At 38.1% G+C, this 20290-nt stretch overlaps 1 protein-coding gene across 2 annotated transcripts in view; it reads right to left on the reverse strand.

Annotated features, from left to right (window-relative positions):
• TPST1 (tyrosylprotein sulfotransferase 1) overlaps positions 1 to 20290 on the reverse strand; it is a 109531-nt gene that overhangs the window by 30948 nt on the left and 58293 nt on the right. For both annotated transcript variants that reach the window (XM_047779938.1, XM_047779939.1), the window contains exon 3: positions 15621 to 15819. In XM_047779938.1, coding sequence (XP_047635894.1) covers positions 15621 to 15819 — 199 coding nt within the window. The remainder of the gene's footprint in view (positions 1 to 15620; positions 15820 to 20290) is intronic.

Below are 20290 nucleotides of genomic sequence, written 5' to 3' on the forward strand. Positions count from 1 at the left end.
GTTACAGCATTGCCATAAGCTGTGGTGTAGGTCACAGATGTGGCTCAGATCCCACATTGCTGCGGCTGTGGCATGGTCCAGCAGCTGCAGCTCCCATTCAACCCCTAGCCTTGGAACTTTCACATGCCGCAGGTGTGGCCCTAAAAAGACAAAAAAAAAAGGGGGGGTGGGGAAGACTAGAGCAGAAGGAATGTAATGTTGGATCAATCCAGATTTATCACTATGGGTACATTAACAAGATTTTGGATGCAATGTGTTAAGCTTGAGTACCTGGGAATGACTAACGATCTCTTCAGTCGGTTGACTAAATCCTGGAGCCAACAATGGTCTACATTAAATGAAGTTCAGATGCCAGAACTTCCTTGATATACTGTAAAGAAAAGCTGTCCAAAAACATAGAAAATAAGGTACACTGGGTGCAATTAATACGTCTGATTAACCTGCTCTCTTACCCTCTAACTATACTTCCCAGAGGCTCCAACTATACTTCCAAAGGCTTGGCTCTTTCACAAAGCCTTTGAGAAATACATCAGCAAAGGGTGCAACAGCCTCCCTGAAAAAGCACGTTAGTACTTCATTTCTGCAGGCTAGAAATAACAGTGAAAAAAGGTACCAATGAAATAGATTCCCTGAATTCAGCAGGGAAAAGAGATCTCAGAGTGGCAGGGGCCAAGGAGTGGCACATAATCATAGATACAAGTAGCTTTTAAGATATACCTTATAATCGTGTGCAGAGGTAGAGCACAAAAACAGAAGGGTGTGACCTGTAGAGATCCTAGAGGTAGCTGATTATGGTGTCTTTAGGACTAAAATAGGTGATTAGCCTGCTGAAGCCATACTTTAAAGGTTACACTAGAGCTGCCTCGCCCTGTCAAAATATTAAGCCAAAAACAACACTGCATTCCTAGAGTAAATGCAGAGATTAATGCCACCAACGAACCTTGAAAGATACAGGGTGATCCTTGATGAAGCAGTGACTCCCATCACACTTGCTATTTCAAATGTGTTAACTTTACTGGAGCTATCAACACAGATCCTAGGATCTAGAATGTAGCTATTGACTGAGCAAAGACTACTTTCTCTGTATATGTTAGTACAGATCACAGCGATACTCTCTTATCAAGGGCTGTATCAATGCTCCAGCACTCTGTCATAATGCACAGGGGCCTTGACCGTCTTATCATTGCACAAGATACAATAATGGTCCAATACACTGATGACATGTTGGTTGGACCTAGTTAAAGAGGAAAGAAAGAACATGTATCAGACGGTGAAAAACAGACCCTGAAAAAAGTCATTGGCCTGTCATTTCAGTAATATTTCTAGGGATCCGGCAATCAAGGATTTATTGAGATATCTTTCCCAAGGACAAGTTGCCTCATCTAGTATCTCCTTCTAAGAAATATTCTTCTTATGTCTAAGGTCTATTTTGCCAATAATAATCATTTTATTGAAGACCTACTAATTCTCAAGTATTAAGTTTGATGCCCAGGATACAAAATGCATATGTAGCAGAGCAGAAATTGACAGAACATTGTAAATCAACTATAATTTTTAAAAAATGCATATGTGGTTCTTACACTTGAAAAGTGCTAAGTGCAAAAGCAGTAGCACATAATATAAACAACCATAATATAGTGTGGCAACTGCAAGAATAAAGGCAAGAATAAAGTATACTAGAAGGACCTGTGACACAGAAAAGGTGTCATTTCTCTTTCTGACTGAATTCACTCAGTATGAGAGTCTCTAGTTCCATCCATGTTGCTGCAAATGGCATTATTTTGTTCTTTTTTATGGATGAGTAGTATTCCATCATATATATATATATATATACACACACACCCCTCTTCTTAATATGGTACCACTTACATCTGGAATCTAATATACAGCACAAATGGACCTTTCCACAGAAAAGAAAATCATGGACTTGGAGAACAGGCTTGTGTTTGTCAAGGGGGAGGGGGAGGGAGTGGGATGGATGGGGAGCTTGGGGTTAATAGATGCAGGCTATTGCCTCTGGAATGGATGAGCAATGAGATCCTGCTGTGTAGCACTGGGAACTTTGTCAAGTCACTTATGATGGATCATGATAATGTGAGAAAAAAGAATGTATGCATGTATGTATAACTGGGTCACCATGCTGCACAGTAGGAAAAAAAAAAGGCACTGGGGAAATAACAACTAATTATAATAAAGACCACTTGATAAAAGACTCTTCTCTGTTGATTGGCCTCACTATAGTCAGGCAGATGTGTAAATACTGGTGATCTTCAAATAAAAAAATGTCCCTTCCGTTTCCAAAAAAATAAATAAATAAAATAAAATAAAAAAGAAAAGGTTCATTTAAGCTGAGTCTTAAAGAAAGAAGAGAGGCAGGATAATCAAGCGAGAAGGAAAAGCAATTGCAAAGGAATGGGGTATAAAAAATATGCTTAGAGAATGAAAGGAGTTTCCATCGTGGCTCAGTAGTTAACTAATCCAACTAGGAACCATGAGGATGCGGGTTCAATCCCTGGCCTCGCTCAGTGGGTTGAGGATTCAGCATTGCCATGAGCTGTGGTGTAGGTTTGCAGACTTGGCTCGGATCTGGCATTGCTGTGGCTCTTGCATGGGCCAGAGGCTACAGCTCCAATTAGACCCCTAGCCTCGGAACCACAATATGCTGTGGGTGTGGCCCTAAAAAGACAAAAAGACAAAAAAAAAAAAGAGAGAGAGAGAGAACGAAAGGCAGGTAGGGTGCTGTGGCTAGAGGTGTAAAAAAAAGATAAAATCACAAAGGAAGGTTGAAAGCAGAAGGCAAAGAATCTTAACACTATTCTAAGAAGTCCCTTTATGGTTAGGAAGCAGAAGGTCTCAAAAGACCACTGGTCCCATCAAAACAACAAGAAAACACCAGATAAACTAAACTTCATACTTTTCTCTAGAGCCAAAGAAGAGCAGTGGATGCAAAGAAGTCTAAATGAACCAAATTCCAGAAAAGGATGAGTTCTTTAGAGGTGAGTAAAAAGCCTCTTTCCATATTAAATCAACTGCCTAGTCTGGGTATAGGTGGACAGGAAAGCAGGCCTATTGGAGGTTAAAAGATTTTGCTGATGAGACAAAAAGAAGCTGAACTTTTACTGACAGTGTAGACTGGTATGATGGATTTGAATGCAGAAGAGCCCTAAGTATAAAAACAAATCTCTCAGGTCTGACAATTGTACCCCAGGGGAATTTTGCTGAGTAAGTAACAGTGGGAGCAGAGCTAGAGCAGAGAGAGGGTTCTCTCAATCTTGTTTGGGAATTAAGTGCCAAGGTGCTACTGCAGCTCCAATCCAGAGGTGAAATAAATTAATTTATGCTGTGATCCAACTGCCTGCCAGCTGCTAACTTGAAAAAAGTCAAAGAAATCAACCCTGTATCTACAGCACACAGGAAACTGTGGGTTGGGCTAAAGGCTAAATCTCCATAATCTCACCTAAAGTTAAAAGTAAACTAATTTAAACTGCTGCTCAGTTCCAGCTCAGCCTGACTCACTGAAATCTGAATAATCAGGCAGTTACCCTAGCTGCCTAACAGAGGAAAGAATATACCCTCTCTGAGAAAAATAAAACAAAAACATTATCCAGTTTATTCTCTATTCTTTTCCTCAGAAGGTTCAGTATGAAACCAACACTTTTAAAACATGTGAAGAAACAAATCAGTATAAATCATAACTAAGAAAAAAGCCCAAGAGAGATCTGTGGATAAGAAGTTCAAAATAACTATTACAAATACTTTGAAAGAATTTAGAGGAGGAGTTCCCATTGTGGCTCAGCAGGCTAAGAACCAGATGTTGTCTCTGAGGATGTGGGTTCGATCCCTGGCCTCGCTTAGTAGATTAAGGATCTGGCATTGCTGCAAGCTGCAGCATAGGTTGCAGATGCAGCTCCAATTCAGCCCTTGGCCTGGGAATTTCCATATACTGCAGATTTGGCTGCAAAAAAAAAAAAAAAGAATTCAGAGGAAATGATGAACAGAACAGGTGAAGAGATGGAGGATTTTAGCAGAGAAATAGCAATTCTAGAACTGAGAAATAAATACTCTGAAATGAAGAATTCATCGAATGGAATTAATGGCAGACTGGACACAGAAGAATAAAGAATGAATATGTTCAAAGAGGTTAATTAAAAACAAATCAAAGCTGAAGCCCAGACTGGACGTGGTAAAAGAGAGGGTGAGTGAATCTGGCACATTTTAGTTAAACTGCTGAAAAAAAATATAAAGAGAAAATCTTATAGCAATCAATCAAACAAACTATAACACAAGAATTTTAGATGACTTTCCATAAAATAATGAAAGCTAATAAAACAACATCTTTTAAGTAAAACAAAACCCTAAATAAACCCTGTCAACCAAGAACTATATCCAGTGAAATATTCTTATATAATGGAGAAAAAAAAATGACTTTTTTCAGATAAAGAAAAGCTGAGAGAATTAGTGCCAGCATCATACCCTTCTTTTTTGACTGTACTCATGGCACATGGAAATTCCCAGACCAGGGATTGAACATGCACCACAGACACAACCTGTGCAACAGCTGTGGAAATGCTGGATCCTTAACCCACTGCACCACCTGGGAACTTCCCAGCATACCCTTACTACGAGGAATACAAAAAAATACGTATTCATCAGGATGAAGAGAAATGATGCCAGAAAATCTGAATCTTCAGAAAAGATGAAAGAGACCATTTGTGGCCCACAAAGCATATAATACTATCTGGCTTTTTAAAGAAAAAGTTCGCAGCTCTTGTCAGAGGACAACTACTACAAACAAACAAATAAAAAAGAGGTATAGCCAACAAGGGGAGGTAAAAGCCAATAAAAGATATAAAATGAAATACGAAACCATACTATGTGGACGTAAAAGAAGGCAGGAAAAAGGGAAAAAAAAAGGATAAAGACAGGTTTCCAAACAGAAAACAAACACCAAGATGGCAGATTTAAACCCAACCAGGTGAGTTTAATCCATTAAATGTAAGTAGATTAAATAGTCCATTTAAAACCAAAGATTATAAAATAAGATTAACAAAAAAGCCCAGTTATATCTGCTAATAAGAACATACTTTAATTTTTAATTTTTCTTCAGTTTTTATTAAAGTGTAGTTAATTTACAATGTTGTGCCAATTTCTGCTGTATAGCAAAGTGACCCAGTCATATATACATATTCCCTTATATTGTCTTCCATCATGGTCTATCCCATGAGAGTGGATAAATTCCCCTGAAGCTTTTAATTTTTTTTTTATTTGTTTGTTTTTGCCAGCCTATGGCATATGGAGTTCCTGGGATAAGGATCAGATGTGAGCCACAGTTGCAACCTACGCTGCAGCTAAGGCAACATCAGATCCTGAACTCACTGCGCTGGGCCGGGGATTGAACCTGCACTCTAGCACTCCAGAGATGCCACTGATCATGTTGCGCCACAGCGCAAATTCCTAAACAATATATTTTAAATATAGACATAGATTAAGATTAATAAGACAGAGGAATTCCCCATTGTGGCTCAGCACGTTACAAACCTAACTAGTATCCATGAGGACTTGGGTCTGATGCTTGGCCTCGCTCAGTGGGTTAAGAATCAGGTGTTCCTTTTCTGTGGAGAGGTTCATTTGTGCTGTATATTAGATTCCAGTTATAAGTGATATCATACGGTACTTATCTTTCTCTTTCTGACTTACTTCACTCAGTATGAGAGTCTCTAGTTCCATCCATGTTGCTGCAAATGGCATTATGTCATTCTTTTTATGGCTGAGTAGTATTCCATTGTGTGTATATACCACATCTTCCGAATCCAATCATCTGTCGATGGACATTTGGGTTGTTTCCATGTCTTGGCTATTTGAATAGTGCTGCAATGAACATGCAGGTGCACGTGTCTTTTTTAAAGAAAGTTTTGTCCGGATAGATGCCCAAGAGTGGGATTGCTGGGTCACATAGTAGTTCTATGTATAGATTTCTAAGGTACTTCTATACTGTTCTCCATAGTGGCTGTACACATGTATGTATAACCTGGTCCCCATGCTGTACAGTGGAAAATAAATAAATAAATAAATAAATAAAACGAGTGAAATGAAAATGATTCCATTTAAAGGTCATGTGAAATTATTAAAAAAAAAGAAAAAAAGAAAAAAAAAAGAATCAACCGTTCCTGTGAGCTGTGGTATAGGTCACAGACGAGGCTCTGATTTGACTCCTAGCCCAGGAACTTCCACATGTCGTGGGTGTAGCCCTAAAAAGCATTTGAAAAAAAAAAAAACCAAAAAATAACAGGATAGAAAAAAATGTACCATGTTCATGGGATGATTAAGAACAATGAAGTGGCTATGTTTATATCAGACAAAGCAAACTTCTAGACAGAAACATCCGAGATGATGGGAGACATTTCATAATGATAAAAGTTAATTCCTCAAGAAGATGTAAAAGGGTACGATCCTTACAAGAGATTCAAAAATTACGAAGCAAAATTGAAAGAAACAAAAGAAGACATAGACAAATTTACCTTTCTCTGAAATTAATAAAATTAGATTCCTCCCCCATCAATGAAAATTAAAACTTGAGCAACACTGTAAAACAAAAGGACCTAATTGATATTTGCAGAATTCTGCAACAGCTGCAGAATACACATTCCTTCAAGTGACATGTGAGAACATATGCTGGCCATAAAGCAAGTTTCATTATATTTCAAAGGACTGAAACCACACTGAGTGTGTTCTCTAACCATAATGTAATTAACTTAGAAACCAACAATAAAAAGATCACCAGAAAATCTCCAAACCAAATATTTGAAAAGTAAATGCCATTCTAAGAAGTTTGAGCTTTTTCCTGTAGGAACAGTGGAGCTATTCAAGGTTTGTGTAAGGGAATGATGCATTCAGACTTGAGCTTTTAAAAAATAACTTTTGGAGTTTCCGTTGTGGCTCAGCGGTTAACGAATCTGACTAGGAATCATGAGGCTGCAGGTTCGATTCCTGGCCTCTCGCAGTGGGTTAAGGATCCGGCGTTGCCGTGAGCTGTGGTGTAGGTCGCAGACGTGGCTCGGATCCCGCGTTGCTGTGGCTGTGGCGTAGGCTGGCAGCTGAATTCCGATTAGACTCCTAGCCTGGGAACCTCCACATGCTACAGGTACAGTCCAAAAATAAATAAATAAATAAATAAATAAATAAATAAATAACTTTCATTGAATATTTTAAAATGTAACAGAAGAATGATTGAACACAGTTGCATAGACAAGGAGAAGAATTACCACAATTCATGTGAAAAACAGGACTGAATCACGTATTTTCAAAAGTAGAGTCAAGGGGACTTGGTGACTAATTAATTACATGTGATGTGCGAAGTTAGGTAATCCTAACTAACTCTGATGACTAGATAAATAGAAATGCTGAGAAATGCAAATCAAAACTACATTGAGGTACCTGGTCTGAATGGCCATCATTAATAAGTCAACAAATAAAAAATGCTGGAGAGGGTATGGAGAAAAGGAACCTTCCCAAACTAATAGTGGGAATGTAAATTGGTACAATCACTATGGAAAACAGTATGGAGGTTCTTCAGAAAACTAAATATAGAACTACCATGTGATCCAGCAATCCCACTCGTGGGCATATATCTGGACGAAACTGCAATTCGAAAAAATAAATGCACCCTTATGTTCATAGCAGCACTATTCACAATAGCCAAGTCATGGAAACAACCTAAATGTCCATCGACAGATGAATGGATTAGGATGTAGTACATATACACAATGAAAGCTATGCAGCCATAAAAAAGAACAAAAGAATGCCATTTGCAGCAACATGGATGCATCTAGAGAGTCTCCTATCAAAAGAAGTCAGAAAGAGAACGACAAATACCATATGATATCATTTATATGTGGAATCTATAATTTGGCACAGATGAACCTATCTACAGAATAGAAACAGACTCACAGACAGGGAGAACAGACCTGTGGTCGCCCAGGGGGAGGGGAGGGAGTAGGATGGACTGGGAGTCTGAAATTAGTAGATGCAAACTATTACATTTAGAATGGGTAAGCAATGAGGGCCTGCTGTCTAGCACAGGGAACTACATCCAATCACTTGTGATAGAACATGATGGAAGGAAGTATGAGAAAAAGAATGTGTATATATATATGTATGACTGGGTCACTTTGCTGTACAGCAAAAATTAACAGAACATTGTAAATCTACTATACTTTAATAAAAACTTTCAAAAATAAAAAAAAATAGAAATGCTATGTATGGAGATGGGGGGAAAAAAGGGAGAAACAGTTTTTGCTGGGTATAAGAACTAGAAAATAAGGTGCATTACAGGCTCAAAGTGCCCAAACATCAATTACAACTGTGGCAGCTCCTTACAGTTTGGTCCAGGGATATAATCCAACTCCCTCACCCAACCCAATTAATATGCAAGTTCCTTCTTGTTTGCTCTGTGGATTCCACGGCCGCCACATGCTTTTCCATTTGACTATTTGCTCTTCCTTAGTCCTGTCTAGTCTAGTTTTCAACTGGATATCCCATCCATACCTGGATGTGCTTTTCAGTTTACTCTTGGGCTTAGTAACCAGGTTGTTATACTGTTTTTTGGCTTGATCCTTGTATCCTGTGCTCTCTGGACTCTGAGAACCATATGTGCTCTGTTCCTCATATGTGTTCACCAGCTCACAGACACTGCAAATATAGATAAACACAGTCTCCTACCACCTCTATTCCAAATTATTACTCAGTTTAAGGAATAATCCATCTGAGCTTCTATCAAGGAACAGTTGGGACAATAAATTTATTTTGGACATGGAGTTTGAGAGGTCCCTGTGAACATCCAGGTGGAGAGATACAGAAAGCAGGTGGAAAAAATGAGCCTGGGGTTCAGGAAAGAGACTCAGATTTATGATGATCAACAGATGGTTTCAATCAAAGTCACATGAGTGGATGAGCTTGACCAAGATTATAAAACAGAAGGTCTTAATCCGATGGGCTTCAGAAGCATCTATCAATCCACTGAAATTGTGGGTAAATCTCTGTGCATGTGTCTGTATTTTTCAGATAGGGAGCCATACATTTCATCAGATTCTCAAATAGGTTTGTAAATCTAAAGATTAAAAACTGTGGGGGAGGGGGAAAGCTAGATTGTAACCTAAAGGGCACCATGTACTGAAATGCACTACAATTTTGGGATTAGAGACCACGGTGGGAAAGGGCTTGGAATATGCTAGCATTTCATTTCCAATTCACCATCTGAGTCACAGCAACCATGAAGCACATGATTTTCTATTCAAAATTGGGCAACATGTCCCCAAAATATGCTGACTCAGACACCAATATTTCTAGACTGCCTGAAATTGTATGAAAACCAGAGCTTTTAGGCTTGGACCTTTGGATTCTATCTATATTTCCAGTCAAAAATGTGAATTTTTCCCCATTCCCATCTCGCAAATAAAAGGAATAATCTTTCCAGCCACCTCCTTTCTCTGGAGCCCATCTCATGTCATAGCTGACAATCAGGGATCAGCTTTTAAGCATTACTTTATGAAACTTGATGATCACCAATGTTGCATATATTAGCATCTGAGTTTTTATAGGCAAAAAGCTTTGAACATACTTAGTCTGTGGATTACAAGAGGGCCTATGAAACTGAATCCCACAAAACAAAAATGTCAGCTTGTATGGCTTATCACTAAGTCTTCAAAAATGAAATTATAATTCACACTTTATCTTTTTTCCCTCAAAATTACTTGTCACTTTAGAGACAGACAGACTTGGCAAGGCGGAGGTTTTTTCCAGTATGCATTTTGAAACCCTTTCAAAAACCACAAATGTGTATGAAACAAATTCTCTAGTCACAAGGATTCAAACCACAGCATTCTTCCCAACTGAACCACTTCTTCTTCAAGCCAAGAAGAATCTAGCCAGCAAACTCGCATGTAGGGAAACTATAATGTCTACTGCTTGGGAAACCTCTAAGTATCACTTAGACATGTACCCTGGTTTACATAAACCATTTCAGTATTGTACAAAGAAGAAAGCCATGAATTACCAATTACCAAGAGTTAAAAAGGACTATGATAATAGATGCTAGACTGATGCATACTTCGTCATTAGCAGAATGTAATTCATAAAACTTTAACACATATAAAACATTTTTAAAACTTAAGAAATGTTTCATAATATATATATATATATACTAATAACTGGTAACTATTCAATTATATTAATCAATAAAACCTACTAAAATTAGCCAAAATCTAAAATAAAATTACCTATATTAAGCTGGTAGATCAAAAGATTAAAAAAATTTATCAACATATATCATGTACCTTAAGAAATTTCAGTACTCTGACCTGATTTAATTCCACTTTAATTAGGCTAACCTAAAAAAAAAAAAACACAAACTCGCTGAAATGTAGTATTACAAGGATTTTCATTGTAGCGCTGTTTGTCAAAGAGAACATTGTAAACAACAAAAGAAAAATGGCAAAATGAATTACAGAACATACACTAGGGAAATATAGTTTATTTGTTCATTCACTCACTACTATGTTTCAGAAAGGATTTAAGGTGGTTTATACGATGATTTATTTATACAACTACAAAAAATTATGTTTAAAAAGCATGTGTACAATGGGAAAATGATCATGAATATTAAGAGGAAATAAGCATATATGTGTATGTGTAAAAGATAATAAAATATAAAACATTTTTTAAAAAATCTAATAAGAACCATATGATCATCTTAATAGATTCAGAAAAGGCTTTTGACAAAATTCAACACCCGTTTCTGATAAAAACTCTCCAGAGAGTGGGGATAGAGGGAACATACCTCAACGTAATTTAAAAATATATGAAAAACACACAGCTAATGTCATTCTCAATGGTGAAAAACTGAAAACATTCCCACTAAGATCAGGAAAAAGACAAGGATGTCCACTTTCACCACTATTATTCAACATAGTTTTGGAAGTTCTAGCCACATCAATCAGAGAAGGAAAAGAAATAAAAGTAATCTAAATTGGAAAAGAAGAAGTAAAACTATCACTGTTTGCAGATGACATGATACAATACTTAGAAAATCCTAAAGACAGCACCAGAAAACTGTTAGAAATCATCAATGAATTTGGCAAAGTTTGAGGCTACAAAATTAATTACACAGAAATCGATTGCATTTCTTTATACTAAGAATGAAAGATAAGAAAGAGAAATCAGAGAAACCATCCCATTTACAATCACATCAAAACAAATAAAATACCTAGGAATAAACCTACCTAAAGAGACAAAAGACCTATACTCTGAAAACTATAAAACGTTGATAAAAGAAATCAAAGATGATACAACAGATGGAAAGATATATCATGCTCTTGGATTGGAAGAATCAATACTGTCAAAATGACAATGCTACCCAAGCACTCTACAGACTCAATGCAATCCCCATCAAATTACCCAAGACATTCTTCAGAGAACGAGAACAGAATATTTTAAAATTTGTACGGAAACACAAGAGACCCCAAATAGCCGAAGCAATATTGAAAAAGAAAAATGAAAATGGAGGAATCAAGCTTCCCGACTTTAGACAATACTACAAAGCTATAATCATCAAAACAACATGGTACTGGCACAAAAAGAGAAATACAGATCAATGGAACAGGATAGAAAGCCCAGATATAAATCCAAGTACTTATGGGCAACTAATCTATGACAAAGGAGGACAGAACACACTGTGGAAGAAAGATAGCCTCTTCAATAAATGGTGCTGGGAAAACTGCAAAGTTACATGCAAAGTAATGAAAGTAGAACACTAACACCATACACAAAAATAAACTCAAAATGGATTAAAAACCTACAAATAAGACCAGACACTACAAAACTCCTAGAGGAAAACATAGACAGAACACTCTTTGACATAAATCACAGCAATATGTTGTTTGATCCACCTCCTAGAATAATGACAATAAAGACACAAATAAACCAATGGGACCTAATCAAACTCAAAAGCTTTTGCACAGCAAAGGAAACCATTAAAAATATGAAAAGACAACCCACAGAATGGGAGAAAATCTTTGCTAACGATGCAACAGACAGAACTGCAAACAACTCATGCAACTCAACAACAAAAAACAAACAACCCAACTGAAAAATGGGCAGAAGACCTACACAGACATTTCTCCAAAGAAGACATATGGATGGCCAACAGGCATATGAAAAAAATGCTTAATACAACTAATTATTAGAGAAATGCAAATCAAAACTACAATGACGTACCACCTCACACCAGTCAGAACGGCCATCATTAACAAGTCAACAAATAACAAATGCTGGAGAGGATGTGGAGAAAAAGGTACTCTCCTCCACTGTTGGTGGGAATGTAAACTGGTACAACCACTGTGGAAAACAGTATGGAGGTACCTCAGGAAGCTAAATATGGAGCACATATCCAGACAAACCTTTCGTTGAAAAAAGACACATGCACCCCTATGATTATAGCAGCACTATTTACAATAGCCAAGACATGGAAACAACCTAAACGCCCATTGACAGAAGAATGGATTAAGATGTGTATAGGGGAGTTCCCGTCGTGGCGCAGTGGTTAACAAATCCGACTGGGAACCATGAGGTTGCGGGTTTGGTCCCTGCTCTTGCTCAGTGGGTTAACGATCCGGCGTTGCCGTGAGCTGTGGTGTAGGTGGAAGACATGGCTCGGATCCCGCGTTGCTGTGGCTCTGGCGTGGGCGGGTGGCTACAGCTCCGATTCAACCCCTAGCCTGGGAACCTCCATATGCCGCGGGAGCGGCCCAAGAAATAGGAGCAACAAAAACAACAACAACAACAACAAAAAAGACAAAAAAAAAAAAAGATGTGTATAGGAATTCCCGTCGTGGTGCAGCGGGAATGAATCCAACTAGGAACCATGAGGTTGTGGGTTTGATCCCTGGCCTTGCTCAGTGGGTTAAGGATCCAGTGTTGCCGTGGGCTGTGGGGTAGGTTGCAGACGTGGCTCAGATCTGGTGTTGCTGTGGCTGTGGTGTAGGCCAGCAGCAACAGCTCCAATTAGACCCCTAGCCTGGGAACCTCCATATGCCATGGGTGCAGCCCTAAAAGGACAAAACACACACACACACACACACACACACACACACACACACACACACACACACACACAAAAGATGTGTACATATGTACAATGCAAAATTACTCAGCCATAAAAAAGACAAATTAATGCCATGTGCAGAAACATGGATGGATCTAGAGACTCTCACACTAAGTGAAGTAAGCCAGAAAGAAAAAGACAAATACCACATTCCACATCTTATTTGTAGAATCTAAAATATGGAACAGATGATCCTATCTAAAAATAACAAACAAACAAAAAACAGAAACAGATCATGGCCAAGAAGAGCAGACTTGGGGTTCAGGGGTGGGGGAGAGGAGGGAGTGGGAGGGGTGGGCATTTGGGGAGTTTGGGGGATGCAAACTGTTATATTTGGAATGTATGGGCAATGGGATCCTACTGCACAGCGCAGGGAACTGTGTGATTGGGTCACTTTGTTGTACAATAGAACTTGATGAAACATTGTAAATCGACTATAATAATAATAAAATTTCAAAAAGTAAAAGTCATATATAAAATAAATAAATAAATACATAAATACAAAAATAAATAATCTGCCTCCATGCAGATCCATCAGGCTACAAATCTGACTAGTATCCATGAGGATGCGGGTTCAACCCCTGGCCTCGCTCAGTAGGTTAAGGAGTCCGTGTTGCTGTGAGCTGTGGCAAAGGCTGCCAGCTGCAGCTCAGATTGGACTGCTAGCCTGGAAACTTCCATATGCTGCAGGTGCAGCCCCAAAGAGCAAAAACAAACAAACAAACAAAAAAACCCCCCAATAAACACTTGCCTCTATATATGATGGATTATAAGAAAATAGCTCTTCCTATATACCCATTAATGAATTGAAAAAGGAAAATGAGATAATACCAAATGAGGTAATACCAAAAAATAAAAAATCCACATGGAAATTAGTCTCATGAAATATAAGTTTGATTTTCAATTAAAGGTATCAATAGAAGGACAGAACAAAGAGATGATACATTATAAAGGTTGTGGGGAGGGGAGGACACTGAAAAAACAGGAGAGTACCAGTGAAAGGCACAGATTTTTAATCTTTTTTTTTTTTTTTAATCTTTTTGTCTTTTCAGGGCTGCACCCGCGGCATACGGAGGTTCCCAGGTTAGGGGCCTAATCGAAGCTATTGCTGCCGGCCTACACCACAGCCACAGCAACATCAGATCCAAGCTGCATCTGCAACCTACACCACAGATCACAGCAACACTGAATCCTTAACCCATTGAGCGAGGCCAGGGATCGAACCTGCAACCTCATGGTTCCTAGTCAGATTCGTTTCCGCTGTGCCACGACAGAGCTCCTTAATCTTGAAATCAAATGGCTTATCAGTGAACTTATGCTAACACAGTTGTCTTGTTTAAACTGTAGTTTCACAAAAGACTATCTAGAGACAGAAAGTAGAATTACAGCTGCCAGGGGCTGAAGGAAGGGGGAATAGGCAATGAGTATGGAGTTTCAGTTTGGAAAGATGAAAAAAGTCCTGGAGAGGGACAGTGGTGACAGATGCATGACACTGAGAATGTAATGAACTGTATACTTACAAATTGTTAAAATGGTAAATTTTATGTTATTTATATTTTACCACAATAAAAAAAGAATACATTAAAGTCTGATTTGAAATAGATTATACTGGTAAGATATATATTCAGATTCTTTGAGTTTTCAGCTTTTCTAAAATAATATGATAAAGATGTGAGCATAACTTATTAAAATAAATAGGTGGAGTTTTTGTCGTGGCTCAGCAGAAAGGAACCTGACTAGTACCCATGAGGACGAAGGTTTGATCCCTGGCCTTGCTCAGTGGGGTAAGGATCCAGTATTGTCGTGGGCTGTGGCGTAGGTCGCAGAAGCAGCCTGCATTTCGAGTTGCTGTGGCTGTGGCGTAGGCTGGTGGCTACAGCCCAATTGGACCCCTAGCCTGGGAACCTCCATATGTTGTGCATGCGGCCCTAAAAAGACCAAAAAAAAAAAAAAAGAAGAAGAAATAGGTTAATTACACTTCAATAGAAACTTTCTCTCAATCAGAGGGTAGTTTATTGTACCTGTTTAATAACTCTTCTCATATACCCAATGTTTAATTTTCAAGTATCAAGAAATCATGCCTCATCTCAACAAAGGTTAAAAAGTAAAGTAGCCATTAGATTCAAAATAAAAAGAAACTAGAAGTGAGGTCACTAATAATTCTGGCATTCACACATATTTGTGATAGATCTGCTATTAGAATTAATCTAAGAGTAAGCACCATTCCTAGAAATTGAGAAAAACAGATCATAGAATTGTCCCCACAGTTCCTGGGAAGAGCCACGGTTACCTTTAAAATGCAGTGGAAAATTTCTGATGATAAAGCATTCTACAGAAAGGATTTTTCCTCATTTAAAATAATTTTCTGATTATAAAAAAGCAAGAAACAAAACTAAGAAAAAAACTTTTTAGGACCCGAATTCCATATCCAGTTTTCTCAATTCACTTTCAAAATCTCACTTACCCTTCTAGTGTTTTCAAGGATTTTGGGATCAGGTTTTCCATAGTTAGGTGGGTTGGCATATGGGTCATATCCAAGCTTGGCAAGCATAGGTGCAATCACTGCCATGTCTTGTAAAACATCTGGAGGTATCTTCCCAACCCATTTTGATAGAGCTCCCACATTGACCGGCTTGATGACTTGGTCTGTAGATCTCTCCACTCTGAAAACAATATAATGTGAATAAATGTTTACTCAGAATACCTAAAAACAGTGTTAAAAGATTATTGGAAATTAATTTTGACAACTTCAAAAATCATTAAGTCTCTGTATTATAATAATTCCCTTTGAGAAAGAGGGCATTATTCAGGCTTAGCACTATTTACCAGACTTTAAAAAAAAATGTTCTCCATTTGACAGCAATTATTGACCTCAGATTTCTAGAAATAGGAAAAAGGATTAGTTGAAAACATCTGCACAAAATGTGTTGACACTTTAATGACAACATTGAGGAAAAAATAACAAAGATAAGACTGTTTAGAAAAACAGCCAGTCAATTTACTTGACATGTCTCAAAAAACATAAATGAATAAGATGGACTGATGAATGATGACCTAAAGGGACAGAGAGATGGACAGATTATATGATAAAGTAAATATGGCAAAATGCTAATAGTAGCTAGTGGGGTATAACTCTTTCAGTTCTTTGTATGTTTGAGATTTTTCATAATAAAATACTGGGGGGAAAACAGCTAACCACAATCCACTGAGAATGCAAAATATTCATTTCTCCTATTTTTCTGTTGATTTCCTAAAGAACCCTACTTCCTAGGGAAGAAAAAGAAGTGCTGATTATGACTTTCAATATTAAAAAATAAATGTGTCCTACCTCTGACGCAGAAATTTGCTTTAAGCTTGTAAGTGATACTATATTTGACTACATAACTCATAATCTTAAGGTAAAATGTAATATTAAAAAGACATCTAGACTTAAATTGGGTCTGAATCAGCAGATTTTGGTCAAATGACTATAAACCAAAAGTGCCTAAGAGAGTTTTACATCATAACACATTCAAAGTCATTCACACATAAGTATTCTAATAAAAGGTAAAAACACTTTTAAGGAGTTTCCGTCGTGGCTCATTGGTTAACAAATTGACTAGGAACCATGAGGTTGTGGGTTCGATCCCTGGCCTTGCTCAGTGAGTTAAGGATCCGGTGTTGCCATGGGCTGTGGTGTAGGTTGCAGACGCGGCTTGGATCTCGAGTTGCTGTGGCTGTGACGTAGGCTGGCGGCTACAGCTCCAATTAGACCCCTAGCCTGGGGACGTCCATATGCCTCAGGAGCAGCCCAAGAAAAGGCAAAAAGACCAAAAAAAAAAAAACCCACCACTTTTAAGTATACAACCTCTCACTGCAGATGATCATTATCTGATGAAGAATCCCTCAAAGGCACTCCTTACAAAATACACAAAAGAAAATGATTCTTCCCCAGGATTCTGTGAAGCCACCAGCTCCAGGTTTCCTCCCTGCCTTGATGGCCACAGTCTTCGTTCCCCCCTTAAGAATTTCTCCAGGACTCCACTTAACCCACTGCTCTCTTCACGTTATTACGTTTACTATGTATGGTCTCATCTCTAATGATCTTGACACTTCCCCCCTGTGTAAAGAACATCCTGCTTTGTTCAGGACAGGTCCAGTTTATACTTATCGCCCCCAGCTTAATTATGAATAGCACATCTCACTCACATCCATATATATTCAGATTTGTATGGTTACTCTACCCATTTATCCTACGCACCCCAAAACTAAAATTGTCCAAACCTGGACCCATCATCTTCTGCTCAAAATCTACTCCTCTTCATGTACATCTTGTCTTGATAAATAGCACCACTTCCTACCCACACGGCAAAATCAGAGATCTCAGACAGGACAGGGAGAAAGCAACTTCATGCCCAAGTTATCTAGCTCTAGAGGCTCTATCTTTGAGCAGAATAATATCACCTCCATTCCTACTGCCACTGACCTTTGTTCATGTCACCGTCATTTTCCACCCAGATTACTACAAAAGTCTCCTAATTTCCCTGCATTTAAATATTTGGCTTCCTTGACCAACTATATCATTCCACCAGACTATAAGGAGGGTCTATGTTTTATTAACTTCATAACTACCAACATCCAGCACACATTAACATACAATAGATGTTCAATAAATATAGAGAGTCTTACAAACATGGTCAAGAGAAGTCAAGGATCATATCTTTATAAGGAAATCAACTGACACAGATGAAGTAACTAGAGAACATCTAAGTGCTAAACTGCAAGACTGCAAGTGCACTAGGAGTGTGAAAGAATGGGAGTTATTCTTCAGAGATAAATGTCTTGAGGAAAAAAATGCTTACAGTAAAGAAAAAATAACTATTTCTGTTCATTCCATGTCAGGTGCTTTGCATATGATATCTAATTTAAACCCTGAAACAACTCTAAGAAAAAGTTATTATCAGTCCCCATTTTTCAAATGTGTCCATTGAGACCCATAAGTGATTTATCCGGCATCCCACAGTCTGGAAATAATGGAGTTAGGATTTGAACCTCCGTCTGACTCCAAAGCTCCTGTTTTAAACCCAGTTTCTCTTACTGCTGTTCTATTGATCACCTTAATTTTTACATTCTATGCTTCCCTGAACATTTTGGCCTCTTGTTCTACACTGCAAAGACAAGGTTGTTTTGCCACAATGATAAAACACATTGTACATGTAATAGGTATACATTGTGCTGTGCTGGTGATGTTTAAACCTGATCTCCAAGAAGGGAAAGGCCATGATTTGTGGCATCTCCTGATGACCAATGCTGTAAATACTCCCACCATGGCTGATTTCAAGCTACCAACATGACATCATCAGCTGCAGAGTTGAGAAGAGATGCACAAAAATGGGCCCTCTAGAGCTGTGGCAATCCAGCTCCGGCAGACCAGCTGATTATCTACAGGACTACAATCGCTTCTCCCAAATGCTGAAATACAAAAACCTCCCCCAAACATTTTCCCATAACTCGTCTAGCAGCAAAACACAACCTGAACTGATAGACCATTTATAGTCTTTATTCTATTTGGCATAAACAATCATACTCTTCGATGCAGAAATACTGATTTGATTACAGAGTGCTGACCCAGAACAAGTACAGAATGTTGTAAGTGTTATGTACACTATATGAACTTTCTAGAATCCAAAAACGTCTGCATTCTGAAACACACTGGTATTAAACACTGAAGTCACACATAGGGTCTCGTTGTGTCGGGGAAGTTGGCTTTATCTTGAAAATGACGGGAACGACAGAAGAGTTTTAATCACAGGACTGACAGACCAGATTATTCTTATCTGCATTTCATGCTGATAACTATGGGAAGAGTAAATTGAAAGATGGGATAATGGGGTCAGAAAAACCGGTAAAGATGTTCAAGAATATTCTGAAGGAACTGAGAAATGATTAAAGCTTCAACTAGAGCAAATGACATAGAGCTGAAAAGAAAACAAAAATTCCAGTGAAGTCAGTCATACAATGAGACACCAACATCAAATGCTTTCCCTGACATGTGGAATCTGAAAAAAGGACAGACTGAACTTCTTTGCAGAACAGATGCTGACTCAGACACTGAAAAACTTATGGTCTCCGGAGGAGACAGTTTGGGGGTGGGGGGATGTGCTGGGGCTGTGGGATGGAAATCCTGTGAAATCAGATTGTTATGATCATTATACAACTACAGATGTGATAAATTCATTTGAGTAATAAAAAAATTAAAAAAAATAAAAAAGTAAAATGCAGCAATTAAAATTGTCTTCAAAAAAAAAATCTATGGTTATGTTTTAATTGATAAGACTTAATGTCCAGTTAGACATGGGGAGAAAGAAAAAAAGCTGTCTAGGTGAATTCAGATTTGACTTGAAGGACTGAATGGGCAGTGATATTGTTCATTGAAATAGACAGCATGGAGGAAAAGCATATGTGTTGTTGTTTAGTTTTGTTTCAGGTGTAGGGAACAAAGAAAAAGAGGTAAATTGACTAGGATCAGTAAGTTACCAAAGGTCCAAAGGAAAATTAGAATTGACCAGGAGACTGAAATGCAGTATGTGTTCAGTAAACAATAGCTACTATTATTTTTGCATCCAGATTACAGCACTGGTTCAGAAGAAAAGGAAAGCCATTATTTATCATTATGATCAAATAAATGATTTAAAGTCCAACCATCTCTTGTCTGAAAGAGACAGAATTCTAAAATGAAAAGGCTTTTGCTATGTAACCACCGAGTCACAAGATCCACTAGCAGCAAACGCAGTTGCTATGGACTCTTCCCAGGGAAGAACTGGGGAAGGCCTACTGCATATTGATCAGCGTTTCTCTTTAAGACAGGAGTGGAGTTTCCTTGTGGTGCAGCAGGTTAAGGATCCGGCACTGTCACTGCAGTAGCTCAGGTTTGATTCCTGGCCTAGGAACTACCACATACAACAGGCACAGCCAAGAAAAAATCTTTAAATAAACTTTAAAACATTAAAAAGATAGGAGTAATGGCATTTTATATTGATTGAGCATAAAATTCAAATTAAATATTTTTGAATACCCACTATGTGTCAGGTCGTGTTACATACTAAGGATGCAAAGATGACATGACTAGGTCATGGTCCTCCTCTCAAGAAGTTC

Source organism: Phacochoerus africanus, chromosome 5, assembly GCF_016906955.1.
Source record: "Phacochoerus africanus isolate WHEZ1 chromosome 5, ROS_Pafr_v1, whole genome shotgun sequence".
In the NCBI taxonomy this organism is placed as follows: Eukaryota; Metazoa; Chordata; class Mammalia; order Artiodactyla; family Suidae; genus Phacochoerus; species Phacochoerus africanus.